The sequence below is a fragment of the Microcebus murinus genome, chromosome 4 (genome assembly GCF_040939455.1).
Source record: "Microcebus murinus isolate Inina chromosome 4, M.murinus_Inina_mat1.0, whole genome shotgun sequence".
Taxonomy (NCBI): Eukaryota; Metazoa; Chordata; class Mammalia; order Primates; family Cheirogaleidae; genus Microcebus; species Microcebus murinus.
In genome coordinates this window covers 7,701,435-7,728,454 of record NC_134107.1, presented here as the reverse complement: position 1 = coordinate 7,728,454, position 27,020 = coordinate 7,701,435, and the positions used below count along the sequence as shown (strand labels likewise).

Here is a 27,020-nt window from a genome sequence, read left to right as displayed (position 1 = left end):
CCTTTTGCTCTTTTCCTCCACCCCTGCTCCCGCCGGCCCTCACTCTGCTGGGCAGGGTGTATGAATTGGCCAGGTTTTGCCCGCTCTGCCCTTTCGTATACACTCTTCCCCCACCAGGAATGCTTTGCTGCTGTATCCACGGCAGAGATATTCTCCTTCTGGCCCTGAAGACTCAGTGGGCTGGGTGTCACCACCAGGAAGCCTTCCTCGATATTCCCGATCACCACCCTCCCCTGTCAGCACTGGCGCAGGGGACCCTCTTCTGAGCTTCCCAAGGAGCCTGATGACATTGGTCCTTGGGCACCCAGCAGCAGAGGAGGGAGCTGCGTAGTAATCACCAGGAGCCTGAGTCCCCGATTCCCGGAGAAGAGACAAAGGTGATTTGGGGTTGAGCAGGGCTCCCTGGAAGCCCCTCTTCCTGCCCCAGCTTTATTCTGGTTCTAGAATCATTCCAGTGAGCACACTCCGTCCCCACCACAGCCATCCCAGGTACACAGTCGACGTGTCATGCAGTGAGAGGGAGGGCAGAGGGGAGAGGGCGGGGGCACAGGTGGCCTGCACTGCGCAGCCACCGGGTTCGAGCATCTGGGTCTCCCCGGCGGCGGAGGCTCACCCAGCCACGTGTCTTCTGGCCCTGTGCTCCCTCCTGCAGCTGGCACAGGGCCGGGCGCTGGACTCGGGGCTGGGCCATGGCTGTGTCAGGTGGGGAGAGCCACCGTCCTGCCTCCAGGCCCATGACCTCAATGGGTTCCCGTTCCAGACACTCCCTATGTCACTGGGGTAACTGGTTGGACCTGGGTCTCCATAGCTTGGACCAGGGCCAGGGAACAGGGAAGCCAGCCTGAGAGCCCACGCCCCCACCTGCGGGTGGCCCCATCCCTGCGACCCCCGGCAGGTGCTCCCACCCCTCAGCTGCTGCTCCTCTGGGACTGCCCTTGGTGGGTGGGAGCTGCCTCAGCCCGAGACACCTGGGAAGGTGTCTACGCCCTCACTCCAGGGGGGACTGGGGTGGCGGCCAAAGACCAACTCCCTGGGAGGGTAACAAGCCAGCCCCTGGGGGTGCCACTTGTACTCCAGGGCCCCTGTAGCGATCAGGCGGAGGCTGAGTGTCTCCTGAAGCCACAGAGAGTTTGGCTTCTCCCCATGCCCACCCCTGTCCCCCCCGTGCCCCGCCCCCACCCTCTCTCCACGGCAAGTTTCTCTGAGACTCCTCCCCCAACAAGCCCGGGCCCAGGTGTCCCCAGCTCAGGTTTTGCTTCCAGGGAACTTGACCTAGACACCCGGTGTCCTGAGGGTTGGAGCCATGCTCCAGAGCCGTCCCTTCCCAGACGGGCATTCAATCTTCTCGGGCTGTCCCTCGAGCCACCCGACCTCCCTGATCTCCCCTGGCTTCCCATCATGCCTCAGCCATCTGGACAGTCCTCCCTCACTGCCGCAGCTCCAGGGCCCTGCGGAGGGGCCTCCTTGTCCGCCACATCTTGGTGGGTGCCCGTGGCCCACCAAGACCTCTGCCCGCCAGTGTTCCATCCGCCCCACGACCCGCCAGCCAGTGACCTGGCCCCTGCGGAGCCAGTGACGGAGTGCGAGGACCTGGGTCAGGTTCTGAGGTTGGGGATGGAGGTCGCAGCGAATAGCTCCAGAGCGCCCTGCAGGCTTCCGCCTGGGCCTGGTCTCTCCGTCTCTCCTGCCCAGAGAGGTCCCTTCCTGACCCACCGCAGCGGGCTGAGGACTGCGTTTGTGACGGAAAGTTCACATCCTTTCCCAGCATGCTCAGCTCCTTCCCTGCCGGGTCCTCCCTCAGAGCCCTCCCCGACCCTGTGTGGCTGGGCCACCAGTCAGCACAGAGCAGAGCCCCGGGGCAAGGGGTCTTGTTTTACTGATGTCCTGGGGGCGGGGTTTTGTTTGTGTTACCCCTGCCAGTCCTCGGTGCCTAGCCCAGTGCCTGTACCCAAGCCTGGCTGGGCTCCCACCTCCCAGGGGAGCAGGGCAGGGGGAGCTCGAGATGGAGCCCGACTGGCCAGTGCCCAGCTGCACTCCCTGGGTCCTGGCGCAGCCACAGCTGGTCCTCAGTGGGAGACAACCCTGGTCCCTGGACATAGAGCCACGCCCGCTCCGATCTGGACAAAGGGACGGAGATGGCTCATGAGGACTCCGCGGGGGGACCCCAGCGTTCATGGCTCCAGCGGGGCTATGGAGAGGGCGTCGGCCAGAGCCGAGTTGGTGCCAGGCCCCAGCGGCTCCGCCGCCCACCTGGCCCACCCTGGCTGCTAGTTTCGCCGGACAGCGTGCCACATGGACACGGGCCTGCGCAGCGTGGCCAGCATCTGGTTCCAGTGCGTGGTTCCCATGCCACTGGCCGATGGCCCAATGATGACGTGGCCCACGTTGTCCCCACGACCATCGCTGGTGCTCTCAGCCACTGTCACGCGGAGAGACAGGTCCTGGGGAGGAGGCAACATGGGTGTTGGGGACCAGGAGCAGCCAGAGGTCCCCCTTGGCTCCTGGGTCCCAAGCTGTTAACATGCAGGCCCTAGCGGGGTGCCAGGTGCAGCTCCCTGGTTCCTCACCTCTGATCTGGGAGGGGAGGGGACGTTCCCAAGGTCACCCCGGAAATAACTGGCAGGCGAGGGTCTTGGCTAATCCCCACAGCCTTCTGTGCTGTCTCCCACACAGCGGCAGCAGCACACGGCCAGGGTTCCAGTGCTGCCTGGCCTTAGGGAGTGACTTGGGCTTTTGTTACCTCAGTTTCTCCATGTGTAAAATGGTGATGATAACAATGGTTCCCACCTCATAGGGCTGTTCCGGGAACAACATGACTTAAAATGTGTAGCGTGGAGCCTGCACACAGAGCATCGCAGAGGTCTGGCGTTGCTAGTATCATCACTGTGTTGCACTCACAGCCAAGGAAGGGAAAGAACTTGCTTGAGACCAAAGCAGTAAAAGTGGAGCTAGAACCCAGCCCGGCTTCTGTCTTCCCTGTCCTCCCGCATGGTCTTGCTTATAGAGGCTGTGGAGTGGTGGCACTGTGACCACCTGGGGGAGGCAGGGGACAGGTGGGAAGCCTGTCCCGCAGGGGCAGGGGTGGCAGGGCAAGGCTGTGATACCCAGGACCAGCCAGAGATGCTGGGATGTTTGCCTGGGGAAGGAACGCCCAGAGCGAGGCAGAGTTCTGGGCCGTCAGATGCAGACGGGGTGCCCCAGGGAGGGAAGGCTAGGTTGACTATCTACAGCCCCAGGGCTACAGACACAGGTTTTGGTTCAAGACACCAAGGGCTTTCTCACTGTCAGGAGTGCCCAAGGGTGGAAGGAGATAGTGAAGGGAGGTAGTGAGATCCCCATCCTCTGAGGCATGTAAACAGGGCCCAAGCCATATCCTCTGCAGTCCCCCCCCCATGGCCTTTGATGTCCCTGCTGGGAAGGGGTCTCCCTGGGGCTCATCGCCTTCTGAAAGCCATGCGGGGCCCAGCAGAGCCTCCGTGGTCGAGCCTTGGGAGATTTAGAGCCAGAACTCTGGGCCTTGGGCTACCCCTGGCTCATCTCCAGGCCTCTGCAGTTCCCTCCAATGGGGACTGTCTCCCCCAGACCTCAGCCGAGCCAGCCCCTCCTGCGGGACCCCCCACCCCTGGACTGCTGAAGTCTGAGATGCTCTTAGTGGATTAGAACTGTCTGGGGACTTAACTGCCTATCCCTTGTGTGCACCAAGAAAGCTGCCTGTGCCCCAGCACCCACCACAGGGCTGGTACCCAGTGGGTGCTCAATAAATGCTAGAAAGGTGATGGCTTCAGGCAAACCACGACCATCTACAGGAGCCCCGAGGAGTGAAGCTGGAGAGATGGCGTGGTCGCAGAGTCCCGGGGTGGCCTGGCCTCTTCCTGCCCCGCCCCCTCACCTGGAGCACGATGGCCGGCACCGAGAAGATCATGGCCTCATTGAACACCGGGTTGGGGTCATCCCTCTTCACGGCCGTCTTTTTCTTGCTCATCTTCCTCCCATCCTGCAGCAGGTACACCTTGACGAAGGGGTCTGCGGGCAGGTAGGGGGTGAGGGCCGGGCCGCACTGGCTTGGCACAACCTGCCCAGTGCCGCTTGGCCCAGGGCTCCAGACTCCCCACACCTCGGCTAGTGCCCTCATCTCCTGCAGTCCTGCCCTTCAACCTTTCTCCCACTTTACAGATGAGAAGACTGAGGCTCACATGGCAAGTCAGGAGAGGGCTGGGCTTTGGACTCAGCAGCCTGCCTAGGGCCCACACACTCCCCTCACGTGTGCTCTGGGGGCTCAGTGGACCCGCCACTTTTCATTCTATAAATGGGCCGGGTGCAGACGTCAGCTGTGAGTCACCTGGCGCCCGCTCAGCAGAGCATGACTCAATTGTGTGCAGCTCTGTAAAAATAAGCTGCCCTTTGGCCATCACCTACTGCCCAGAGGGTGTCTTTGCTGCGCCTGCCTGGAGCCAGGGTCTCCCCCCACCCCACCCCCCGCCCTTGGCTTGCAACTCCCAAGAGGTCGGGCTCTCCCAGGCCCTGCCTTGGGTTACCCAGAGTATAGCTGCCTCCACGGGTCCCTGCTTTGAGAGGGGCCAGAGGGTCCTGCAGACCAGGGCATGAGGTCCTGCCTGGCACCCACCCCGACCCAGCAGCCCCGGTCCCCTGGGACGTTGCCTTGTGAATAGGAATGGAGCCTCAGTTATGAATTGCAGCTCTGGGAAGCAGGGGCCACCCTTGGTTCCTTGCCCAGTGCCCCCAGCCCTGAGTGCTGCCTCCTGCTCTCAGACTCCTGTCACCCTGGCCCCCCCATCACCTGGGGCCACCGTCACCCTGGCCCTCCTGTCACCTGGCCCCCCCATCACCCTGGGCTACGGTCACCCTGGCCCTCCTGTCACCTTGGCCCCCATCACCTTGGGTCCCCGTTACCCTAGGCCTCCCCGTCACCCTGGGCCCGGTCACCCTGTCCTCATGGGGGCCCTGCTATCCTCCAGGGGTTACCATGTTTCCCCAGCTGGATTAATCTTCCCACTGTGTGTGGGTCCTGAGCTCAGCCATGGGGCCCCTGGCACTGTGTCCCACACCTGCTGATGCCTCCAGGGCCCACAGCACGGCAGCCGGGCCACAGCTTCCATGGAGCCACGTGGAGGAGCCACGCAGCCCGCAGGGCCTTACCCGCTGTGGTCTTGTCGTTGGTCCAGATGAGATTCTTGGCCTTCACCACGACCACGGTGAGGCGCTCGGCCGTAGGGAGGTAGCTGAGGGACAGCAGGATCTCCCCCACGGCGTCGGCAGCCTGGGGGACAGGGGGTGGGCTCAGAAGGCTTCTCCCCCCAGGACTTGAGCGGTCTAGGGAAGGGCCTGGATTGCCAGGGAGAGGCAGAAGCTCCCTTCTCCATAGGGGAGTGGCTGTTCTTGGGGCCCCTTACCCTAGGGTGCCGGACTGGCAGGATTGAGAAAGGGACATTTTCCCCTCTCCCCACACTGCAGGGAGCGTGCACCACCCCCTTCCACCGGCTGTGGTGTCAGCTGTGCCCTGGAAGGAGGGCCAGAGGCTGCCTGTCAAATGCAGTTTTGTTCCCTCATCCTAGGCCAAGGAAACACTGTGTGGTAGTGGTACCTAGAGATCCCAATGGAATGGCACTAAATCCTTTGCTGAAACAACGATGTTCCCTGAGCACGCCTATATTTATAAAGGTAAACTTCAGCTTGGCCTCTGTCTGAAATAATCCCCTTTAGGGCCAGAGGAGTGTTTCCCTAACAGAAACTGCAGAAGTAGAACCTCTGAAAGTTTGGTCATGAGAGCAGTTGACGAGCTGTAAACAGTGGTCTAGATGATTTTGTGATCTTTGCCTGCAGTAAGCAGAGTTTCCTCAAACGAGGCTCAGGTCTCCTTCTCTGCTCTCCTGAGGATTAGGGTTCAGGCCATTGCAAGGACAATGGAGTCCCTTCTCAGAAGTGTGTGTGCGTGCGTGTGCTTTCTTCAGGGGTAGACGGACAGGCTGAAGCAGGTCAGACTTACCTTGTTCTGGTCCTGCAAGTAAAGCCAGCCGCTGAAGGGCTGCAGTGGCAGGTCGAGCACAGAAAGCTTCAGCTCCACCACCCCCGTGCTGACGTTCCGCTCGTCCTCGTCAATGCCAAACACAGAAAACCGCAGGCTCTTCTCCTCCAGGGCTGTGGGATCCAGGGGGATGGAGAACTTCTCATCAAAGAAGATGGAGTAGGCATTCCTCTGGATCTGCAGAGAGAAAGGGCCATGGAGGGAGTGTCAAAGCTGGAGAGGTGGCAGCCGGGGGCCTGAGAGGCCTCCGCGGCAGCGAGAAAGCACTGGGCAGGGGCTCCAGAGACCTGGGCTACAGTCCTGGCTCCATGGTCCCAACATCCTCAAGGCCGATCTTCCCTTTGGGGGTTCGGCCTTAAGGGTTTGAAAGTCCCCTGTCCTCTCCTCAGTGGTGGCTGATCTAGTGGCCTGGCATTTGAAGCTGCCACAACCTGATCCCAGCTAATCTCCACCCTCAGCGCCTGCAGTGCCTCGGAGCCCTGAGGTGCTCTGGCTGAGCTGGGCTGAGCTGGGCTGGCTCCAGCCCTGGGCCAGGCCTGCAGTGGGGGTGGGACAGTTGTCTGTGAAGTCAAAAGCCATTGATGTCCCAGCCCCCTGCAGAGCCTGGCCCAGGGCTGTGTGAACACCTCAGGAGCGATATGGAGGGAGGGAGGGGCCGGGCAAGCTGGGCAGACTCCGTTTCCAAGCCCAGTCCTGCCTGGTGGGCGCCACTGGCCTCCTCCCAGGAAGCTGTGGGCAGGTCCCCCGGGAAGGTGCACTCTCGGGCACTGTGCTCCTCTCGTGGGGGCTGCCTGAGTCACTGCCTGGCGATATTTAAAGAGAGGAGCTCTCATCCCGGGCACCTTGCCTGAAGCCGGGGGCTGCCCAGCCTGGGATCGGCCAGGTCGTGAAGCTGAGAAGCCTGCCTTCCCCGGAATAAATCCCCCAGCACCTGCATGGCATGCAGTGCGCTCTGTTGTCACTGCCCAGGCTCTGGGAAGGCTCTTCTTGCAGTGCTCCCTGGGGGCCACGCTCCTCACACAATCCCTGCTCTTCAAGGGCTCCTTGCCCCCAAGGGATAAAGCCACCTCCCGACTCCCCACCTTGGCATTCGGGCTCCTGTGCCCTTCCGGCTCCATCTCTCCTGCCTCCCGTCAAACTAGCTTCGTGGCTGTCCCCTGCCCATAGTGGCTCGGGCTCCCAGCCACCCACTCTCTGAGTGCCGTGCTGTATGGGCATGTGGCAACGGAGGACGGGAACCCTGGCTTCAAGTTCTGGGTCTCCTCTTATTTGTTGGGGCAAAGTGCACTCCAGAGCCTCAGTTTCCTCATCTGTAAGATGCCCTGACAGTCTGTCCTGTTGGCCTTAGGGAGCTACCGAGAGAATCATGGGTGTGTGGGCCTCTATGAGCCAGGTTCTCAGCGTACGTCAGGCTTTGTGGCTGCCGTCTGTCAACGTCCCTCCTCAAGGGATGTGTCCTGAACCGCCCAGAGTCCTCTGGGCAGCCCAAGCCACAGGGAACATGGGTCGAGCTCAAGAGGGGCCCTCGTGGTCCTCAGAGCCAACCAACCGAGGACTTCCTAAGGACTTGACATGTATTAACCCATCTCTTCCTCAATAATTATAATGCTCATTTGACAGATGAGGAAACCGAGTCACAGGGCACTAAAGTGACCTACCCAAGGTCACACTGCTAGGAAGTGGTGGAACTGGGATTTGAACCCAAGTAGTCAGGCTGCCAGGTACTGCTCCTAACTACCCACTGTACTGCCTCTCGGAAGCTGGGCCACCACTCTTGCTGCCCCACATATGTGAGGCTGGCGGTCAGTTCTAGACTTTCTTAGAGTGCTGGGGCAGGGTGGGGTAGGGGAGGGAGGACTGGGTCCACCACTGACAGCCAGCCAGCCAGCCAATTTCCAGCATGGTAAGTGACCAGACACAGGTGGGTCTCCAGGAGTCAGAGGGCACTTGGTCCTGCGGGTCCTCGGGCTCTGCCCGCTCCGGTCAGAGGCTACCGTGTGCTGACCTCGCCCGTCTCAGAAGCTCCCGGCCTCGGTGCCCTTTCAGCCCAGAGCTGGGCAGCAGGGTGTGTCTCAGCTCAGCTCGGCTCCCTCTCAGCAAGGCAGAGGGACGTGCAGGGTGGCCTGGGGGTGACCCCCACCCCCAGTTTACTCTCAGGAGCTGACCCCCACCCCTCGACCACTGGCTTCCAGCGGGGTCAGCCCGGGGAGTTCAGCAGAGGGAAATCAGAGGTCTGAGTGCTTATCCATCCTGGGGTCCTTCTCGGCAGCATTGCTGGGGGCTGACCATGGCCTTGACCAAAGGCACAGCCCCTGTCCAGGTGGCCCTCTCCACGGCCTCCCTCCTTTTGGGCCTGATAACCTCAGGCCTCATCCCTTCACCCTTCCTGCACTAGACCCAGGGTACCAGCCTCCCCGAGGTCACCCCACACCCCACCCACACCCCTTAAAATAGTCCTATGCTATCCCTTTCTGCCAAGACCCCACATGGACACAGGGATGGACATGGACAAGGACACCTGCCGCACACCGTATCCCTGCGGTAGGAGAGCCCCAGGGGGACCCCAAGCTCCTGGGTCCGTTCCCTCTGCAGTCAGGAACCTTCGGCTCCGGCATCGGCATCCACGCCTGCTCTCTACCACCCTCCGTGGGTCCTGCCTGGTCCTGAAGACCTGCCGCCCGGGGAGGAGGCTGGCGGGCAGCCACACCTCTGCCCGCCGGCGCCACCTACCCGGGAGATGCCCACGATCTGCTCGTCGGGCAGCAGGCTGACACGCATGAAGCAGGACTCGAAGCTGGCCTCCTCCCGCTCCAGGAGGTCCTTGCCCTGCAGCACGGCCACGTGCAGGGTGTGGGAGGTAGCGTCGTAGTCCATGTTCACTTCCACCTGGCCCAGCGTGAAGTCCTGCCCAAAGTTGTTGCTCACGGAGGAGACGGAGTTCAGGGAGTCGGCCGACTGGGACTTGCGGAGGGTCCCGTAGGGGGCCAGGTCCAACTCCCGGCCCATCAGCTCCAAGGGCCCCAGCTCGCTGATGCTCTCAAAGGCATCTTCGATGCTGAGGCTGCCTTTGCGGCTGGGCGGTCCCCGCGCGCTGGCCTGCTGGGTGTTCCAGGCGGGCGCTCTCTGGGGGTGAGAAAGAGGGAGGCAGGGGCATCAATCACAAGGGCCGCGGGCAGGGTCGTTAGGCGACAGCAGAGGGATGCAGTAAGCCCTGTCCATTCAAGCTCCCCTTTCAGTGCATGTCTTAGTTAGCAAGAGCCTTGTTTAACGCTATTTCATGTCGCTTAGTTTCCTCTCCTTAACCAGAATGTAAGAAAGCTTGTTCTCAAAATGTCTGTTTGCAGGGACAGAATTCCATACATAAAGGTGTCAATTACAGTGACGGAAAGAAAAGTAGTTAGTGACCTAAGTGTCCCGCAGAAGGGGAACAGGTAGAAAGGCTGGAATGTGGCCACTGGGCAGGTGATTAAGCAGCCTTGAGGGGCGTCTACACAGCACAGAAGGCTTTCTATTTGGTCATACTGGCCCAAACACTCAAACTTTCTTTTTCTCTAAATTAACCTTGCGATTTGAGAAAGCAAACGCCTTTATAACGGCTGGGCACAGTGGTCACGTCTGTGATCCCAGCATTCTGGGAGGCCAAGGTGGGAGGATCGCTTGAGCTCAGGAGTTCAAGACCAGCCTGAGCAGGAGTGAGACCCCGTCACTGCAAAAAATAGAAAAATTAGCCGGGTGTGGTGGTGCACATGCCTGTAGTCCCAGCTACTCAGGAGGCTGAGGCAGAAGGATCGCTTGAGCCCAGAAGTTTGAGACCACCCTAAGCAAGAGTGAGACCCTGTTTCTACTAAAAATAGAAAGATTAGCCAGCAAGAGTGGTACACACCTACAGTCCCAGCTACTCGGGAGGCTGAGGCAGGAGGATCCCGTGGGCCCAGGAGTTTGAGGTTGCAATGAGTTATGATGACGCCACTGCACTCTGGCCCAGGGCAACAGAATGAGACTCTATCTCAAAACAAAACAACAACAACAAAAAAACCCTGGCTCAGAGGACCCAGTCCTTCTGAAGGCTTTTGATATGTGCTGTCAAAATGCTCTTTGGAAAAGTTGTTCCAATTTACACTACACTCTCCACAACAGAGTTTGAGATAGTCCCCCTGAACACCCCAAATGAGTGAGCACGAGGGACTCTAATCTGCTAACAGATTCTGGCTGTGCTCTCTGGAACTCTATATGACATTTGCAAAATTCTCCGCCAAGTGTTGAAACACTTAGCAATGTACAGTGAGAGCCCTCAAGCTGTTGGTATCCCCGACACAGTCACTCCACATCCGGGCGTCCTTCCCAAGCACACTCTCCCAAATGAAGACCGAGTTTTATACACAAAACATCTACTGCATTATTTATAATGGCACTTAGTAAATCATGGCACATGCACAAAAAGGAATCTCGTGCAGCTGTTAAAGTGATGTTTAGGACGGGCATTCCACAATATGGGAAAATGCTTCAGCTTTAATGAGATGAAAAGAGCAGGGTATAAAAGTCTAGGTAGCTATGACACCTAGTGTGTAAAAACTATGCGTGGAAAAAGACTGGGGAGATAGATTCAAAATGTTGGAAAGAAGTATATCAAAATGTTAATAGTTAAAAAACAGTTAACAGTTGCTTGCTTCTGGGGGGTGGCCTTTGGGGAAATGTTTTTCTTCTTATTTATATATATATTTTTTGGTTTTCTTTCTTTCTTTCTTTCTTTCTTTCTTTCTTTCTTTCTTTCTTTCTTTCTTTCTTTCTTTCTTTCTTTCTTTCTTTCTTTCTTCTTTCTTTTTTGTTGAAACAGGGTCTCACTCTGTCACCTGGGCTAGAGTGCAGTGGCATCATCATAGCTCACTGCATCTTCGAATTCCTGGGCTCAATCGATTTTCCTGCCTCAGCCTCCTGGGACTACAGGTGTAGGCCACCATGCCCGGTTAATTTTTCTATTTTGTTGTAGAGACAGGGTCTCACTATGTTGCTTAGGCCAGTCTCAAACTCAAGTGATCCTCCTGCCTTGGCCTCCCAGAGTGCTAGGATTACAGGTGTGAGCCACCACACCTGGCCTTATTTATATTTTTCTGTACTATTCACAGGATGGTGTTAAAAATTAGAAGCATTTATTCATTCAACAAGTATTTCCTGACTCCCCAGCACTGGGCTAGGAGTCGAAGATACGAAGGAGGACAAGCAGGTCTGGTCCCCATTCAGAGGACATCCGCCGGGAGGAGGAGGTGCTGGAGGCTGGTCCTGAGCGAGGACAGGGAGGGGCGTTGGGGACGCCTCTGTGTGCCCCTGTGGGAGCAGAGCCTCACCTTCTGCCTGGCCTCTGCGTAGGTCTCTCCGTACTTCTGCTGAAGGTATCTGTAGTCGTAATTCGGGAACGGGGAGGGGCTGGGGAAGCTCCCCGACGTCCAGAGCTTCCACAGGCTCACGGCTGCAATGCCCAGCAGCGCCAGGGCCCCTGCCGCGTAGACGCCCACCTCCCAGCCAGGGGGGCTCTTGATGACTGCAAGGCAAGGGCAGCCTCTCGTTAGCGGGTGCCGGAGGCCCCCTACCGCCAGCGGTTACGACCCCCGCCAGGGACCAGGTTGCTCAGCACCGACTGACATATTCACTGGACGAGTATTTACCGAATGCCTACTATGTGCCAGGCTCGGCGCCGCTAGGTGCCGGGGATCCCAGGCTAAAGAAGATACAGACCCCCGTCTTGGGTCTGCTCGGGACCAGAAGTGTTTCGGATTTGGGATTTTTTTCTGATTTAGGAATATTTGCATTATACTTACTGGCTGAGCATCCCTAATCCAAAAATCCCAAATCCAGAATGTTCCAACAAGCATTTCCTTTGAGCGTCACATCAGTGCTCAAAGTTTCAGATCTTGGAGCGTTTTGGATTTCAGACTTTTGGATATGAGATGCTCAACCTGTATATGAAATTTCCAGAATAGGCACATCTATACAGACAGAATCTATACAAATCTCTGTAGTAGAATTAGTGATTGGCAGAGGCTGGCGAAGCTGAGGGGACAGGGTTTCTTTTTGGGGTGATGAAAATATTCTAAAAATTGACTGTGCTGCTGGCTGCACAATATACCAGAAATCACAAAATTGTACACTTTACTTGGGTGAATTGTTTGGTATGTGAGTCTTATCTCTCAGTGAATCTCTTACCAAAACAAACAAACAAACAAACAAACAAACAAACAAACAAACAAACCACTCAACTGGAAGAGCAAGGCGGCTGCAGGCTGTCAGGTCTTGGAGACAAATCCAGATGCTCAAATGCTTTTTCTCCGCTCATGAGTCTCACTGTCCCCAAACATGGGAATTAACTAACCCCCCTCCCCGGACTCGCCATGGTGGGCGAGTCCTCACCTAGCACAGTGCCTGGCCCGTGGCAGGACCACACGTGTTAAACGTCTCGCCTCACTCTACGTGGAAACCAGGCCCTAATTTCCCAAAGCAGACCAGGTTCTTTCTGCAGATGGTCACAGTGCAGGCGACCTCTCTAAACCGTTCTCGGCGCTATTATACATCTACCTCAATTCGAATGGGGAAACCAACCCACAAAAAGGCTAAAGAACTTGCCCAAGGTCACGGAACCACGAAGGGGTGGCACTGGGCTTCCAACTCTGACAGCGGACTTCAGGGCAAGCAAGTGCCTCCCCGGCCTTGATCCAGCACAGCAAGGTAGAGAGAGGCGGGGAGGAGATTTATCATTGCACATCCATTGAGCACCGACTGTGTGCCAGCACCTTGTGGGCATGGGGAGGCCTAGTGTCTGTCCTTAAGTAGCTCAGGTGGCAAATAAGTGGGCAAAACAGGGTGCTAGGAATCGTGATGGGAACTGCCCAGGAAGGCTTGCTGGGGGAAGTGCACGTAAGCTGAGACTTGAGGAGCAAGAAGTGTGCTGGGCCAAGGCAACAGGGGGCTGGGGCTCTGGGGCGGGAAGAATGCAGGGTGTAAACAGCCTAGAGTCAGCCGAATGCCCAGGCCCCTGAAGCCCGGCCCTGGGGAGGGACCCTGCAGCGTGGCAGCGCCCTGGCGGGGAGGCCTCAGCCTGTCCTGCTCTCTCCTGAGCCCAGCTGTCTCCGCGGGAATCCACAACATTGACTCACTCAGGAGAGCAATGGCCCGGCCTTCAGCCCCGACGTCCACCTGGCCCTGAGCACCCTGTGAGGCCCTGCCTCCACTTTCTAGAAGAGGAAAAGTGAGGCTGAGGGAGGCTAGAGGGCACATCTGTCTCTCTGCTCAAGGCCATGGAGGTGAGAAATGGCAGAGCGTGGGTGCAAGTCACCCAACCTCTCCGGGCTTCAGTTTCCTGATCTGGAAAACGAAGATGGTGACAACAACATCCCCCATCCAGTGGGCCCACTCTGGGGAATTTATTCTAAGGGGAAAATCCCAACAAGTTTTATCAAGTTCTGTGTCTGGCATGAGTCATCAAGGCTGTATTTATAACAGCAGAAATCTGGAAACAGCCTGAAGGTCCCACCGAGGGGGCTGGCGGGGGTTGGTGGCACTGTCTTGGGAGGGAATGTCACTGGCCTTCGGGAATGACAATTGGGGTCATTAGGATGGCATTGTGGCAACGGGAAGAGGCATTTCCAGCATGTTGAGAGAAAAAAAAATATCAGTGCCAACATGGTATAACTGCACAATTCTGATGTCAAAAATCACACTGCACGAGCAAGGGCTGGGTGGATGGGGGGGAGAGGGAGAGGTGGTGAGGACAGACAGAAGTACTGTGACTTGTCCTGTGGCTACAATGTAATTCATGGCTCAATAAAACCACAACAGAGATCTGCAGAGGGTCCTGCCCAGCCCTGCCCAGGCTCGGACATCCTGGGAGCGTGGGGAACAGGGCGGAGCGAGGACTCAGTGGCACACGTGAGAATGACATGCACACTGCTCCGGGATTCACCCGACAGTGCTGTGTACAACGCCCTGGCAGCTGAGCAGTCGTTGGGGGGTGCCTGGGGGGTTGGGAGCAGAGGCCTGAGGCCTGAGCAGGCCACAGGCACTCGAGGTGGCAGGACAGAGCCAGGCTCCTGCACATGAGGACCCTGGGTGCCAAGGGACAGGCGCCTGTGCCCGGGTTGGCAGAAAAAGGGGGCAGGGCTGGGGGCACAAAAGGCAAAGCCCCCGGAAGGTGACATGAAATGACAACTGATACTCATTTATTGATTGATTTTGTGTCGTGCCAGCCCTGGGGGACGTGGGGAATGGGGAGGAGGAGGGAGAGAGGACAGCTCCCTCACAGGCACCCTCGGCCGCCCGTCTGCCGCCGTCCTGAGCAGCCCACGCACGGGAACCCTGAGAGGAGGGTTCTACTATTATCCCAACCGCACGGATGGGGACGCTGAGGGGTCGGGGGCAGTTCTGCTGCCAGGTAGTCCGGCTCCGGTCCCCTCCACGTCAGACTCGAGGACTTAGCCGGGCAGGGGCAAGACTGGGGAAGGCTGTGTTCCCAATCGCAGCGCTGGGCACTGCATGTAACGTCAGCCCTGAACAGCCCTAAAGTGTCCCCATTTTACAGATGACTTAGTGGGGGCACAGAGAGGTTTTGTCGTTTGCTGAGGGCCATGCTAGGTCTTGGCTAAGACCTGGGCCTGTGGGTGGACGTGAGGACCCGCTGGGTGCTGGGAAAGGAGGTGCCTGCTGCATGCTTCGGCGCAGCCCTGGGCTGGCTGGGGGCTGTGCCAGGGCAGGAGCTGCAGTGACAGGGAGCTGGCCTGGGAGTCAGCAACCTGAGTTCACATCCTGACCCTGTGCCTCACTCACTGTCCCTGCCCCTTGCTGAGCCTCACTTTCCCCATCTGTAAACAGGCCAGGGAATGCAGGCAGAAAAGACGGCGAGTGTGTCTCAGCTCTGACACCACCCTCCCTTGGTGGCAGCTCTGACACCACCCTCCCTTGGTGGCAGGCCCACAGGGGCGTGTCTGGAGTCTGGGGGCATCTCCCGGCTCAGTGCTGCGACCAGTCAGCTGTGCCTGCGTGGGCTGGAAAGGGGGGTGCTGCGTCCCTGGACTGGGTGATCCCTGGGTTTAATGCTCCATGAATCTAACAACGACCTTCCTGGGTTTCCTTTCGTCGGCTACTTGACAGGCTCCACGAAGGGCCCCAAGTGAGTGGATTCTGGGGACGAGCTCATCCTCAGGGAACAGCAGGACAAGGATCTCCTGGGGGGGGTCCCCTCAAGTCAAACAGACGGAATCACTATAGCAGGAAGGAACCTCCTGAGTGGAAAGATGTGGAGACCTCAGCCGGGTCCAAGCTCAATGTCCCCAAGGCTGTACCACCTTGGACAAGTTGCTGACTGTCCCTACAGTAAAACAGGCCATTACTCATGTCCCCCGGACACCTCCCACCCCAGGCCTGGTGCAGGGGTCCCTCGGGATAGCCCACAGGTGTGACCCAAGGAGGGGTCTGCCTTGGGGACTCACCACTCAGGTGGTATTCTGCCACGTCCACGGCCATGATGCCCACTGTGGTGGTGCAACTGGAAGAGAAGAGAGAGTCAGCAGAGATGGCTGTAGAGGGTCACCAACCCTGACCCTGTGTCCTGGCCTCCTTGGCGTCCGTGCACCTGTCATCTGGTGCTCACGCTCAGCTGCAAGGGGAGCCTGACCAAAGTTAGGTGTTTTTTTAAGATGACAAGTTAAGTTAAAAAATATGACAAGTTAAAAAATATTGTTTAAAGCTCTTTTCAAACCCCCGATTTCAGGGTTTCCAGATAAAATATAGGATGCCCAGTGACATTTGAATTTCAGGTAACTTTTTAGTATAAGTATATCCCAAATATTGCTTGGGATATACTTATGCTAAAAAATTATCCGTTATTTATTTGAAACTTCAGTATTACTAGGTGTTCTGTATTGTATTTGCCAAATCTGGCAACCCCACCTCCTTTCTACCCGAACGACACCAGGCCGACCAGCAGCGACTGTCGGTGACTCACTGGAGCAGCCCGTGGCTCCTTCACGAGCCTGCTGCACGTGTTCCCGTTGAAACCGGTGGGAAAGGCTGCCTCTCTGCAGTGTTCTATTATCAGTCCTTTCGCAGCCTGGCACGGTTGCTTCCCCACCCCACCCTCCACCCCCGGGCTTTATGAACCACTGAGTCCTGACTAAGTTGTTCTAGAAAGGTTTGGGGGCTCATACAAGCCATTACCTGGACCCAGGCAACTGCTCCTTGTTTTCTTATTGTTGCTAAGAAGTAAATCCGGCTCACAGATGTGTTCTATATGGGCGGTGGGGGGAGGGGGGTTCTGGAAAAGATGAGCTGCGCTGATCTCAGCACAGGAGGGCGCAGTGGGCCGGGACAGCCCAGCGCAGCCCAAGGAGGGCTGGCGACACACTGGGCGGTGAGAGGGCTTGGGGTGAGAACCAAGCACTCACTCTCCTGGCCCAAGGCAGCTGTTTTTCTGTTCCAGCGGGAATGTCGACCAGGCAACCAGGCATTCCTGGATCTTCTGGCTCTTTAAAGAAAAGCCAGGTATCTGGCTTTAAATGAGCAGTTTCCTGATTTTTAAATGTTGCTACCGATTCACAGAAAATGTAAGCACCATTCAGGTGCAGTATAAAGGCTCTTGGGCTGTGGCCCACCTGTTCCCAACCCCTCAAGGTGTTCCGTTGGTTCCCTTTGGGAGACTGGGGTCAAGTTGGAGAGTGAAGCTGAGACGTTTGGCATTTTTGGGAATTCCAGGGCTTTCCCCAGTCTGTGGCTTTGGAGTCAAAAAGGTGGGGTGCCTTGGTGCAGTCAGGGTTCTCTAGCACATATGGGGCTGCCAGAAGTCCTAGGGCAGAAGCTTCAAGAAGCAGGGCAGACAAAGGTGTACAGACAGCTCCTGGCTACCAGCTCTCGGATACTGCCCCCACTCCGGGATGAGATGTGAGTTGTCATGGTGATGGGAGGGTGGTGCTAAACCAGGAAGGCCTTCACCCATCCTGACTTCAGGGGAAGCTCATTCCTGGGCCCTGGGCCAGAGATAATGGTAATGACAGGCAACCTTGTGAGAACCACTTATATACCAAGCACAGTTGCAAGCACTTTGCTTATATATGACCTCATTTAATCCTCATAACGGCCCCATGTAGTAGGTGCTATTATTATCTCTGGTTTGCAGATGAGAGTCCCAAGGTGTAATTTGCCCCTGGCCACACAGCTAATAAACCGTTCGACCCAGGCTGTCTGGCTCCACACTCCTACCCACCGTGTCTTACCGCAGGTGGGCATATGGTTTCAAAACATTTCCTGGGAATCTGCAGGTCAAATCGGTCACGGTGTACATGTCCAGGGTAGCCCTAGCTCCTGGCAAAAGGGGAACTGGACACACTGAAACACACATGTTAACGTGAACACACACATCCCAGTCTGCTTCCGCCTTGCCGGGAATCTGACAATGGCATCAGCTTTCTTTCTTGCTTACCTAGCACAAACTGACTTTGCAAAAATGAGGCCAAGCAGGGACAGCCAATGCCAGCAGCATGCTAGCAAGGTACACGTGGTGAGGTACCCCCGAGACACAACATATACAGTGTAGGACAACCGCGAGCTGCATCGGATCTCTGGCTGTTGGGAGGGGGGGACCTTGTCCCCTTCAAGGCCGGGGCAACTCAGACCCCAGACTCCTTAACTGCCTGCTCTTCCCCCTCCCTTTAACACAACACCCCTTCCCAGGGAACTGTGATTTCCATGACAGTGTGAACGAATGCTGGGCACACCCCAGACAGAAGTCCCAGCCGTGGTGCCCTATGAAGGGTCAGAAGCCAGAGCACACCTGCCCAAGTGGAGGGAGGAGAGAACTTAGGGGGACACTGAGGCTTCTGGAGGGATCAGCCTAAGCACAGGATTTGTAGTCACCTGCACCCACCCAGCTCTCAATCCCAGAGCTGCCCCCTCACTAGCTCAAGTGACCTTCAGCAATTTTCTTAGTATCTCTGAGCTCCAGTTGCCCCTCTGTAAATCAGGGCTCATGACGCCCTGCAAGGGTGCCAGGCTGGTGGAAGGAGAAGGTAAGTGTGGCCTGGCTTGGCAAATATTAGCTACTGTGGTCAGTGGCCTAGCAATGGCCCACACGGGCCCACTAACCCCTCGTCTGAGCAGGGGAATCTTGTGGGCAGCACTGCCAGCCTACAGATGGGTTTTATTTGTCTTAAATTTAAGTGAGTTGCCAATTAAGTGAGTTCCAATTTAAAAATTGGGAAACTTCCCATTAAAAATCAATTTAAGAAAAAGGATTCCCAGCTTCCTTTTATTTTTATTTTTTTTATATTTTACAATATTTAAATTTTTATTAAATTTTTTTTTTTTTTTTTTGAGACAGAGTCTCGCTTTGTTGCCCAGGCTAGAGTGAGTGCCGTGGCGTCAGCCTAGCTCACAGCAACCTCAAACTCCTGGGCTTAAGCAATCCTTCTGCCTCAGCCTCCTGAGTAGCAGGGACTACAGGCATGCGCCACCAAGCCCGGCTAATTTTGTTCTATACATGTTAGTTGACCAATTAATTTCTTTCTATTTATAGTAGAGACGGGGGGGTCTCACTCTTGCTCAGGCTAGTTTCGAACTCCTGACCTCAAGCAATCCTCCTGCCTCGGCTTCCCAGAGTGCTAGGATTACAGGCATGAGCCACCGTGCCCAGCCTAAAGTTAATTTTCAATTCTTTTGTTTTCTTTTTACATTTTCGAAAATCAAGTTCCAACCCAGCTTCTTTTAAAAGTCAGAAGACCTGGGGACAACGGGTCTCCATCCCCTGCAACCCACACCCTCCTGGCAGCAACAGGAGCCGGAGCTGGGCAGGCTCTGCCCTTCCCAGGCATTTGCTCTGGGGTTCAGCCCCGGCCCTCCCACCCCTCCATTCACTTCCCCATTCATGAGTCTGGGAAGCTGGACTTTGGATGAGCAGGGGACGTTCAGAGAGGTTAAGTGGCTTGCCCAAAGCCACACGGACAGCAGTACTGGGCCTGGTAGCTATGTCTGCTGCCCAATCCAGGCCTCTTCCATTAGCAGTGACACCCCTCATGCCATCTTCCTCACCACTCCCCAGAATCCTATGGGGCTGTTAGCCTGTTATGGATGAGGAAAGGGCTCAGAGAAGGGCAGTGAATTGGCCCAAGGTCACCCAGCTGGTGAGCAGGCAGCTGAGACTGAGCCATGTCTGGCTCTGCAGCAAGTGCCTTTCTTAATGGCTACACTCACTATCTCTGAGAGCCCCTGGCTCCATCTTACCTGAGCCGACTTCAGTGGGCTCCTGCTGGCAGCCTGGAGGTCTGCCAGGCACAGGGCTCTGTGGCTTCAGCTCGGAGTAGGATGCTGACAGGGTGTATCGGAGGCCAGGGCAGCCTGTGACCAGAGCTTGGACACACAGCACAGCAGGGGTGAGGCGGAGCTGCTCCAGGCGCTCATCTGAGCTCCTGAGGCTGCACACCCCCTCCTTCAGCACCCCTCCCCACCCAACCCCCAAATTGCATAGAGAATGCTCATTGGAACAGCTCTAATTTCAAAATCCGGCTCAGTCATACCTACCTAGCAATACCTCTCATTGCTGTGTGCACGCAGACATGATACGTGCTCGCTGCTTAGCACTGTGCCTGCTATGTAGTGGTACACAATGCAGACCTGATGACTGAATGCATTAATGGGTCCCCATTTTACAGATGGGGAGCTGGGGCCCCAGGTCACTCAGCACCATGAGTAGCAGCACTGGGATAGGTGCCAGGGTGCAATGGATCTGGGCCTGGGCTCCTGGCCACCAGTCTGACTGCTGACCAGGCAGGCCACAGGGGGTGCGCTGGGGGCGAAGAGCCACCACCTGGCCTTGCTGGAATCCAACCCTGGTGGAGCCTCCCTCCTGGGCTCGTCAGAGAAATGGCTTTCCAGCAATGTTGTGCCTCTGCAGGAGAGAAGGGCCCATGTCTCTGCTCCCCTCTCCACCCCATCTCCTTGCTCAGTGTCCCCAAATCACATCTCTGCCCAGCAAGGTGCTGGCTCCCCAACCCCCACCTTGAGCCAACAGGTAATGGGATGGATGGGGGACAGATACAGGGGAGCCCAACCTTCCAGGCTGGGAGCCTCTTTGGCATCTTTAGGTTTGAAAACCTTTTCAAGTGCCTCCTTCCTGCCCCCATCCCTTTCTGAGATAACCACATTCTACTGCGGCCCCCAAACAGCCCACAGAAACCACAGTACTGATTGGCTGGGGCGGTGGCATTTATTGGGTACCTACTGTGTGCCAGGCACTGTCCCAAAGGCTTGCCCTGTGTTATCTCCCTGCAGCCCTCTGAGGGGACTGCTACCCTGCCCCTTGTACTGGTGAGAAAGCTGCGGTGCAGGAAATGACTTGCCCAGGGTCACCAGAGCTGACAAGAGGTGGAGTCCCAGTCTGAAGCCCAGGCTAGGAGCACCCACTCTGCTGAACTGCTTGGGGAAGGTTACAGACCTCAGAATGGCGAGGCCGGGGCTGGGGTTCTTGTCCAGACCCTTCTTCAGACTGGCTGTGTTAACTTGGGTGGGTCTCCTGTCCTCTCAGAGCCTCAGTTTCCCCATTTCTAATAGGAAGCACTATTGCTGCTGTTCTCCAAACATGTCGCCCAGGGTGCAAGTTTCCCAGACTCTTTGGAAAGGGGGTGGCCTCACTGACTGAGGTAGGGAGGGGGGCACACAGTGTCTCCGCAGCCCCCAGAAGAGGGCTTATCAGGATGGCGGGCTCAGCCACAGACCAGGCTTCCCTGTCCTCATGTTTGTCCCCACTTCCCTCCGCTGCTTCAGCCTAAATCTACAGCCTTGAGGCCCGGAGACTGGGCGAGCTTCCTTCCCCACAAGAAGCGGCAGCGCCAAAGCTTCCACGCTGCCCCTGGAAGACCCCCCCACCCAGGCCAGTGACAGCGGAGGCTGAGGGTCCTCTCTGGCTCTTCGTGCAGCCCGGTCCTCCTGGGGGTGGGGTGCGATGTGCACCTCCGGACTGGGACAGTTCCCACAGACCCAGCGCTCCTGCCTCGGGAACCCCCAGGATATGTGACCCGAGTGTGGGGTCCAGACCCTTGATTTGGGAGAGGCTGTGAAGCCGGGCCGGGGCAGTGGGGACAGTCAGGGCGCTGAGTGTGACAGTGAGGGGCATGCGTGCCGCGCGGGCGCAGGGGGGGCGTGTAAATGGCGGGGTGAGCGCGTGTGTGCACAGCGGGGCGGGCGTGCGGGGCGCGATGCGATGCGCAGTGCGCGAAGCGGCTGGGCCGGGTAGGGCGCCCAGCGATCGCCCGTGTGCAAGCCCGGCGCGGGGCTGCAGTCGCGCGGAGTCGGGGGTCGGGGGCTCAGGCAGGGGAACTGCGTGCGTCTGCGCGCAGAGTGCGTGTCCCGGCCGCGCGCGGGGGTCGGCCGGGTGCGTACTCACCCCGGGTCCGCGGAGGGGCCGCCGCTCCGACTCCGGCTCGCGGCTCCCAGCCGGCCTCCCGCAGCGCGCACGCACCTGCGCCGCCCCGGCCGCTGGCGGCAACGCCACCCCTGCAGTGTCGCCCTGCGCCCGCCTCGGAGGAGCGCGGCGCGGGCCGGGGGCTCGGCGGGGCCGGGGCGGCGGACGGGAGCTGCGCCGCAGTCCGGGCACGCTCCCAGGAGCCCGCCGCGCGCTCCCTCGCGCTCACCCGCCCGCCCGCTCCCTCTTTAATTTAAAGTGACAACCCCGGGCGCTTTCTCCGCTCGCCGGAGCAGCGCGGCGCTTCCAGGGTGCAAACCCGAGAAACCCAAGCGCGCCCTCGGGTCCAGGGGCGTCCTGGGGCAAAGCCCAGCCCCTCACTCCTAGGGCCCGGGAAGAGGGTGGGCTGGGGACGTGCTGGCCAGGGGCAGAGTCAGCAAGACTGGGCTCTAGCCTCAGCCTCCGCCCAAGGGGTTATCCTGTTCCTCTGTAGGCCTCGGTTTCTTTATCTGTAAAACGGACCTGATATTGCGCACCTCCCTGGAGCCAAAGAAACAGACCGACAAGCAGCGCAGGAGTTTCTCCTTCTCCAAAAGGACGACCACCCTCCCACCGTGACTGAGCTGCCACTGTACACCAGACCCGTGCTGGTCCCTGACAGCATCGTCGCACTTGATCCTCACCATGGCCTAATCAGAGAGCGGTCACTCCACTTTTTACATGAGGAAACAGGCTCAGAGAGGACCAAGGTCACAGAGTCAAAGGTCGGAGCCAGAACCTGAACCCAGATCTGTGTGACTTCAGAGTCCATACTCTTAACCACTTAGGGGTCATGCTTCCTCTTCCAAAGGAATGAATGAATCATTCAGGAGATATTTATGACGCCCCCGCCAGGCGCTGGGCACAGCGCCAGGTGTGGGCGATCTTCCATCTTCCGGGAACAGGGGACAGGCCCCTCCCTGCCCGCGCAGTCTGGCGACCAGGCATGGCACGCACTAGGCGGGGCGGGGGCGTGCGGGGGCAGGGGAAGATGCCCTATGTTGTGGACACAGCGAGGAGGAGAGCAGGCGGGGTGGGCACCTGAGGAGGCCTCTCCAGGGATGGGGGCAGGGGTGGGGAAGGGGAGCAGGATCCCAGATAGGGCGCTAGTGTGCGAAGGCGGCAGTGGTCGTGGACACCCTGGGCCTTTGGAGCCGAGGGCACTGCCCTCTCAGTGGAGGCTGGTCTTGTGGAGCTGGGAGCATTGGTCTAGACAGCAGGACCCTGGGGAGCTACGGAAAGGGAGGGCTGTGTCTTACCCTCGCCCATAGGAGGGGTCTTTGTCTTCATTTCATTTCCTGGACCTGGAAGAGGAAGGAGAGAGGGCATTAATTATGCAGGGGTGGGGAGGGGGGCAGGTGGGGAGGTGGCAGCTGGTAATGGCCCTGGGCTTTCACTGCCCTTTCCCTTTTAACTTAACCTTCACAGCCATCTGCAGCTTCGGTATGATTGAGTCCATTATTCTCATGAGGACACCCAGGCCTGAGGATGACGGGGTTCCTGTGATTTGGGAGGGAGTGGGGAGTTGACGGCCATTGGTGCATAATAGGTAGACTCTGAGAAGCTTTTTTGGAGCAACAAAGGACAAAGTTGAGGCTAGTCCAGCTCTGGTGTAACCCTCTAAGCTGGCGCAGGAACTGGAGCGCGCTTGGAACACGATCTCATCAACTCCACGTTTAGTCTCTTCAATGATCAGAAAAGCACACACATGCGCACCAGAAGACAGGACTAGAGTGTTGAGAATAGTCTCATACTGGAAACCACAAATGCTGATGAGTAGTGGGATTTGTAAATCCTCGTGGTGCAGTGACACGAAGGGCTATGAGAAGCACAGAGAAGAAGCAAAGCTGCAGCCACTGACAAAAGGTGAGTGAATCTCACAGACGTAATGCTGAGCGAAAAGCACCAGGCACAGAGAACACATGATGACAATTCCATTTATAGGAGGTTCAGAAACAGGCAAAACTCCTCTGTGCTGTTAGGAGTTGGGGCTGTCGTTCCCATGGGGTGGTGACTGGAAGGGGCCTAAGGGGCTCCGGGTGCTGGCCACATTGTGGTTTTGATCCATGCCCATCTCTTGGGTGTGTTCACTTCGTGAAAATTCATGGCGTACACATAGGATTTGCGCATTTCTACATATGTGATATGCTTCAATACAGTTTACAAAAACAAAAACACCTTGTGTGGCTGCACGTTTCATTGGAAATAGAAGGGAAACTTGTTGACGTGGCCTGAGAGGCCCTGAGTGACCTGGCCTTGTTGGCCTCTCTGAACTGTGCCCCCACCACCACTGAGCTCCTGCCTCCTGGGCCTTATGGCCTTCCAGACACCTGCCAAGCCATTTTCTGCCTCAGGGACTCTCACTTGCTGGTCCCTCTGCCTAGAAAGTGTTTCCCTGCTCTCACCAAGACTGCTCCTTCCATCTTCCAGACATCACACCCTAAAGAAGTCCCCTCATCAGAGAGACCCTCCTGACCACCCCACCTAGAGGAGCCCTCCATGCCCACTAATGTCCCCCACACCATGTGGTTTATTTCCTCCAAAACACCAGCCATACACTCCAATCGTTTCATTTGTTTATAGTTCATTTTCTGCACCCCCCACTAGACTGATCACTGCAAACACGTGGCACACTTACTGTGGGCCAAGTGCTCTTCTAGCATCATAACAAGGCATTGAAGCCTCACCCCAATCCCATGGGGATATGTTATTCTTAGCCTCATTTTACAGTTGAGGCAATTGGGGCTCAGAGATGTTCAGTCACTTGCTCATGACACACAGCTAGAAAGCAGTGGGGCCAGGGTTTGAACCTAGGCAGCCTGGCTCCTGAGTCTTTGCTCTTAAATCCATACTGTGACAGACTTTGTCTTCCTTCTTCCTTATAGTATATCTTAGACAGTCTGTGACATCTAGGACAGTGCCTGGCACACACTAGGTACTCAATAAATGTTTGTCGAGTGAACAAATGAATGAAGTGCTGGAGACTAGGAGAGGATAGGGTGGGGGGAAGCTGGACCTCCGTGTAGTGATGAGGAGAAGGGGGATGCAGTGGCATCTGGAGTCTGACTAGCAAGGGAACCAGGGAGCTGACAGCAGATGGAAGTTCTGCGATAGCTGGAATTAACTACGAGTTGTGGTCAGGGCCAAGGCCAAGGCGCGGGCCTGGGAACAGCACTTGGGCAAGTCGAGCCCACTGGCAGCCTCCCCTGCAGACCCTGCAAGGCACAGAGCCCATTCTCAGAGGGCGCTCTGCCTGGAAGGTGCACGCTGTCTGGGGTCCCTAGCAGGACATAAGGCCCTGGCAGGTGACGTTGCTTCTCAGGTGCTCAAGCTGTGGTGGCCGCAGAAAAGGTGATCTGAATCACCTACCTCTGGCCAGAGACTCTCTGGGCCTTTGGAACCTCCCCAGGAATAGGAAGGTCCCAAGCGATTTAGAGTCTAGGTGTGACTAGGGGGACACTCAATGAAGGCCACAGCCCTGGTGTCACCATCTGTCTTGAGCCTGCTTTTCAGTCTCCAAGCTCGAGTAGCTGGAGCCAGTTGTGTCACTGCTTCCTGGTCATCTTCTTCACCAGCTTGTCTTGGTGGGGATGTCCCTGGCTGTGTCCTGAAGTGGGGCCACCTGCACCGTCTCCCAGTGGGGCCCCTACTCACTCTTCATTGGCCTCTGGGACAATGGGGACCAGTTCCTGAGGAGCAAGGGCACATCAGGTGAGCCATTGTCCTGTCTGGCCCAAAGGATGCTCCATCTCAGCCCCCTGGGGGTGCTGTGTGTGGAGTCAGTTTCAAGACCCTGAGAAAGGCAGGGCCGGCCAAGGCCACACAGCTGGCCGTTCTGGAGACAAGACTGGAATGAGGGCCCGAGGCCACTGCTCCAGCAAGCGGCTCTCTGTTGTCCCGACCCTGGCCCAGTTGTCTGCCCTACGTGTGCCACGGGCCCAACTCTGTCACTGTTAAGACAGGCGCAGCAGGATGCTCTGAGGGCGGGCAGACATGAACTTGAATTCCCAGTCTGGGCAAGCGGTTCCCTCCCCTGAACTGAATGGGCTCATCTGGAACACGGTGATGAAGCCATCCTCACCCCCCCAGGTTGCAGGAGACTAACGAGCCTGTGCCAGGTGTGCGGCAAGCCTCAGCAGTGAGGGCGGCTGCGTGACGCTCCCCCGTATTTTCTTCGAAGTAACGACAATAATAGAATTGACGTAGCATGTGACACTGTGCAAGCGCCTTCTCGCTTACGACCTTATGTTATCCTCACAGCACTCGGTGACATCAGGGCAGATGATCCCCAGTTTGTGGGATACCTGAGGCTGGGCACAGAGAACCTTCCCGACCCACAGGCAGAAGGGGAGTGTCCCCCAGGGCAGCGCTGGATTCTGGGGGACGTCTGAAGAGCCTGGGCCTCTTGGGAATGGCTGAAAGGGAGTGAGTGTCGGGAGAGTGCGGCTCCCAGTGTAGCCCGGCTGAGACCAGCAGTTCCAGAAGGAAGCCCTGCAGCACGGAGATCATGTTGTGCCAGCTACTAGCCCCGGGGAGTAGGGAGCGTCCAGTAGGCAGGTTCCAGAACAAACCTGCCTTGGGATTTTTGTGTGGACGATACATACACTACTTTGAGTCTGTCTTGACATATTTAAAGAAACACCAGTCTAGCATCTAAAATGGCTGAAAAGTGATTTACACCTTTCCAGAAGCCTGTCTAGACAATGCCAGAGAAATGTATTCATACTGCCTGGCGAAAACCCTTCTTCCCTTCTTCTCTTAGCCACGTCTGCCGTCCCTCAAATGCCTGTCCACCTTGGCTCCAAACTCCTTCCCAAGCCCGCTATTCAGGCCTCCACCACCCCCTGCCTCCCCCATCATCCTGCGACGCTTTCCTTTAGCATGAGCTCTCCGGCCTTTCCAGCCAGGCCTCTGGCCCCTCCAACCCCCTTCCTCCCGCTCCAGCCTCCCAAGTCCAGAGTCCTCCCCGACAGCCAGAGAGGAGGGAGAGGCTGTGGACACTGCTGTGATCACAGGGTTCCGGCTGTGGACACAGAGCAGCTTTGTGAAGATCAAAGGGTTCAAGCAGGAGGGACTCCAGCAGTGAAAGCCGCAATAGCTGGGGCCTGTGGGCGTGTTCCAAGCCCTCTTCATAGTCATAATCTCATTTCATTAAGCTGTGAGGTCGATGCTGCTCCTAACTCTTCTTGCTGATGGGGAACCCAAGTCTGGGACAGCTAAAGTCACTGGGCCTGGCCGCGTGAAGCCCACGAGTCCTGGCTCCAAATCCTGAGCTCTTTCTCTCTCGAGGAGCCCTTTCCCTTCCCTTGTTCCCAGTTGGGGCTCCTGTCATGCTATGACCTGCCTGATGCCACATGCACCCCCTTCTGCGCCAGGGCAAGGAAGTGGTCCCTTGAAGCAGCTGTGGCCAACACGGCTCATTGGAGAGTTGCCCGCTGGGTGCTGAGGAGCTGGCCCAGGCTGGGCAGTGAGTGTTCATAGGTGTAAGCAAATGCTGTCAGGGATGGC

General features: G+C 57.3%; 1 protein-coding gene across 2 annotated transcripts; it reads right to left on the bottom strand.

Moving 5' to 3' along the window:
- Positions 1-1,185: 1,185 nt before the first annotated feature.
- Positions 1,186-21,515, bottom strand: SYT12 (synaptotagmin 12). Of its 2 annotated transcripts, none has more exons than XM_012757698.3 (8): positions 21,456-21,515; positions 15,517-15,572; positions 11,386-11,579; positions 8,774-9,166; positions 6,005-6,220; positions 5,158-5,278; positions 3,890-4,023; positions 1,186-2,441 (listed from the first exon to the last, which is right to left on the bottom strand). In XM_012757698.3, exons 2-8 carry the CDS (start codon positions 15,548-15,550, stop codon positions 2,268-2,270), a joined length of 1,266 nt encoding a protein of 421 aa, XP_012613152.1. In that variant the 5' UTR covers positions 15,551-15,572; positions 21,456-21,515; the 3' UTR covers positions 1,186-2,267. The 2 variants fall into 2 exon arrangements, with proteins under 2 accessions (XP_012613152.1, XP_075857780.1); XM_076001665.1 differs by lacking the exon at positions 21,456-21,515 and adding an exon at positions 19,298-19,497.
- Positions 21,516-27,020: the final 5,505 nt, after the last annotated feature.

What these genes read in the sequence shown, in the direction of transcription:
- SYT12 (XM_012757698.3), bottom strand. Translation starts at nt 15,550, where the DNA reads ATGGCCGTGGACGTGGCAGAATACCACCTGAGTG. An exon ending in AGATCGTGGGCATCTCCCGG is followed by an intron (nt 6,221 to 8,773) that starts GTAGGTGGCGCC and finishes TTCTCTCTGCAG; the next exon opens with ATCCAGAGGAATGCCTACTC. An exon ending in ACTTGCAGGACCAGAACAAG is followed by an intron (nt 5,279 to 6,004) that starts GTAAGTCTGACC and finishes CCTGTCCCCCAG; the next exon opens with GCTGCCGACGCCGTGGGGGA.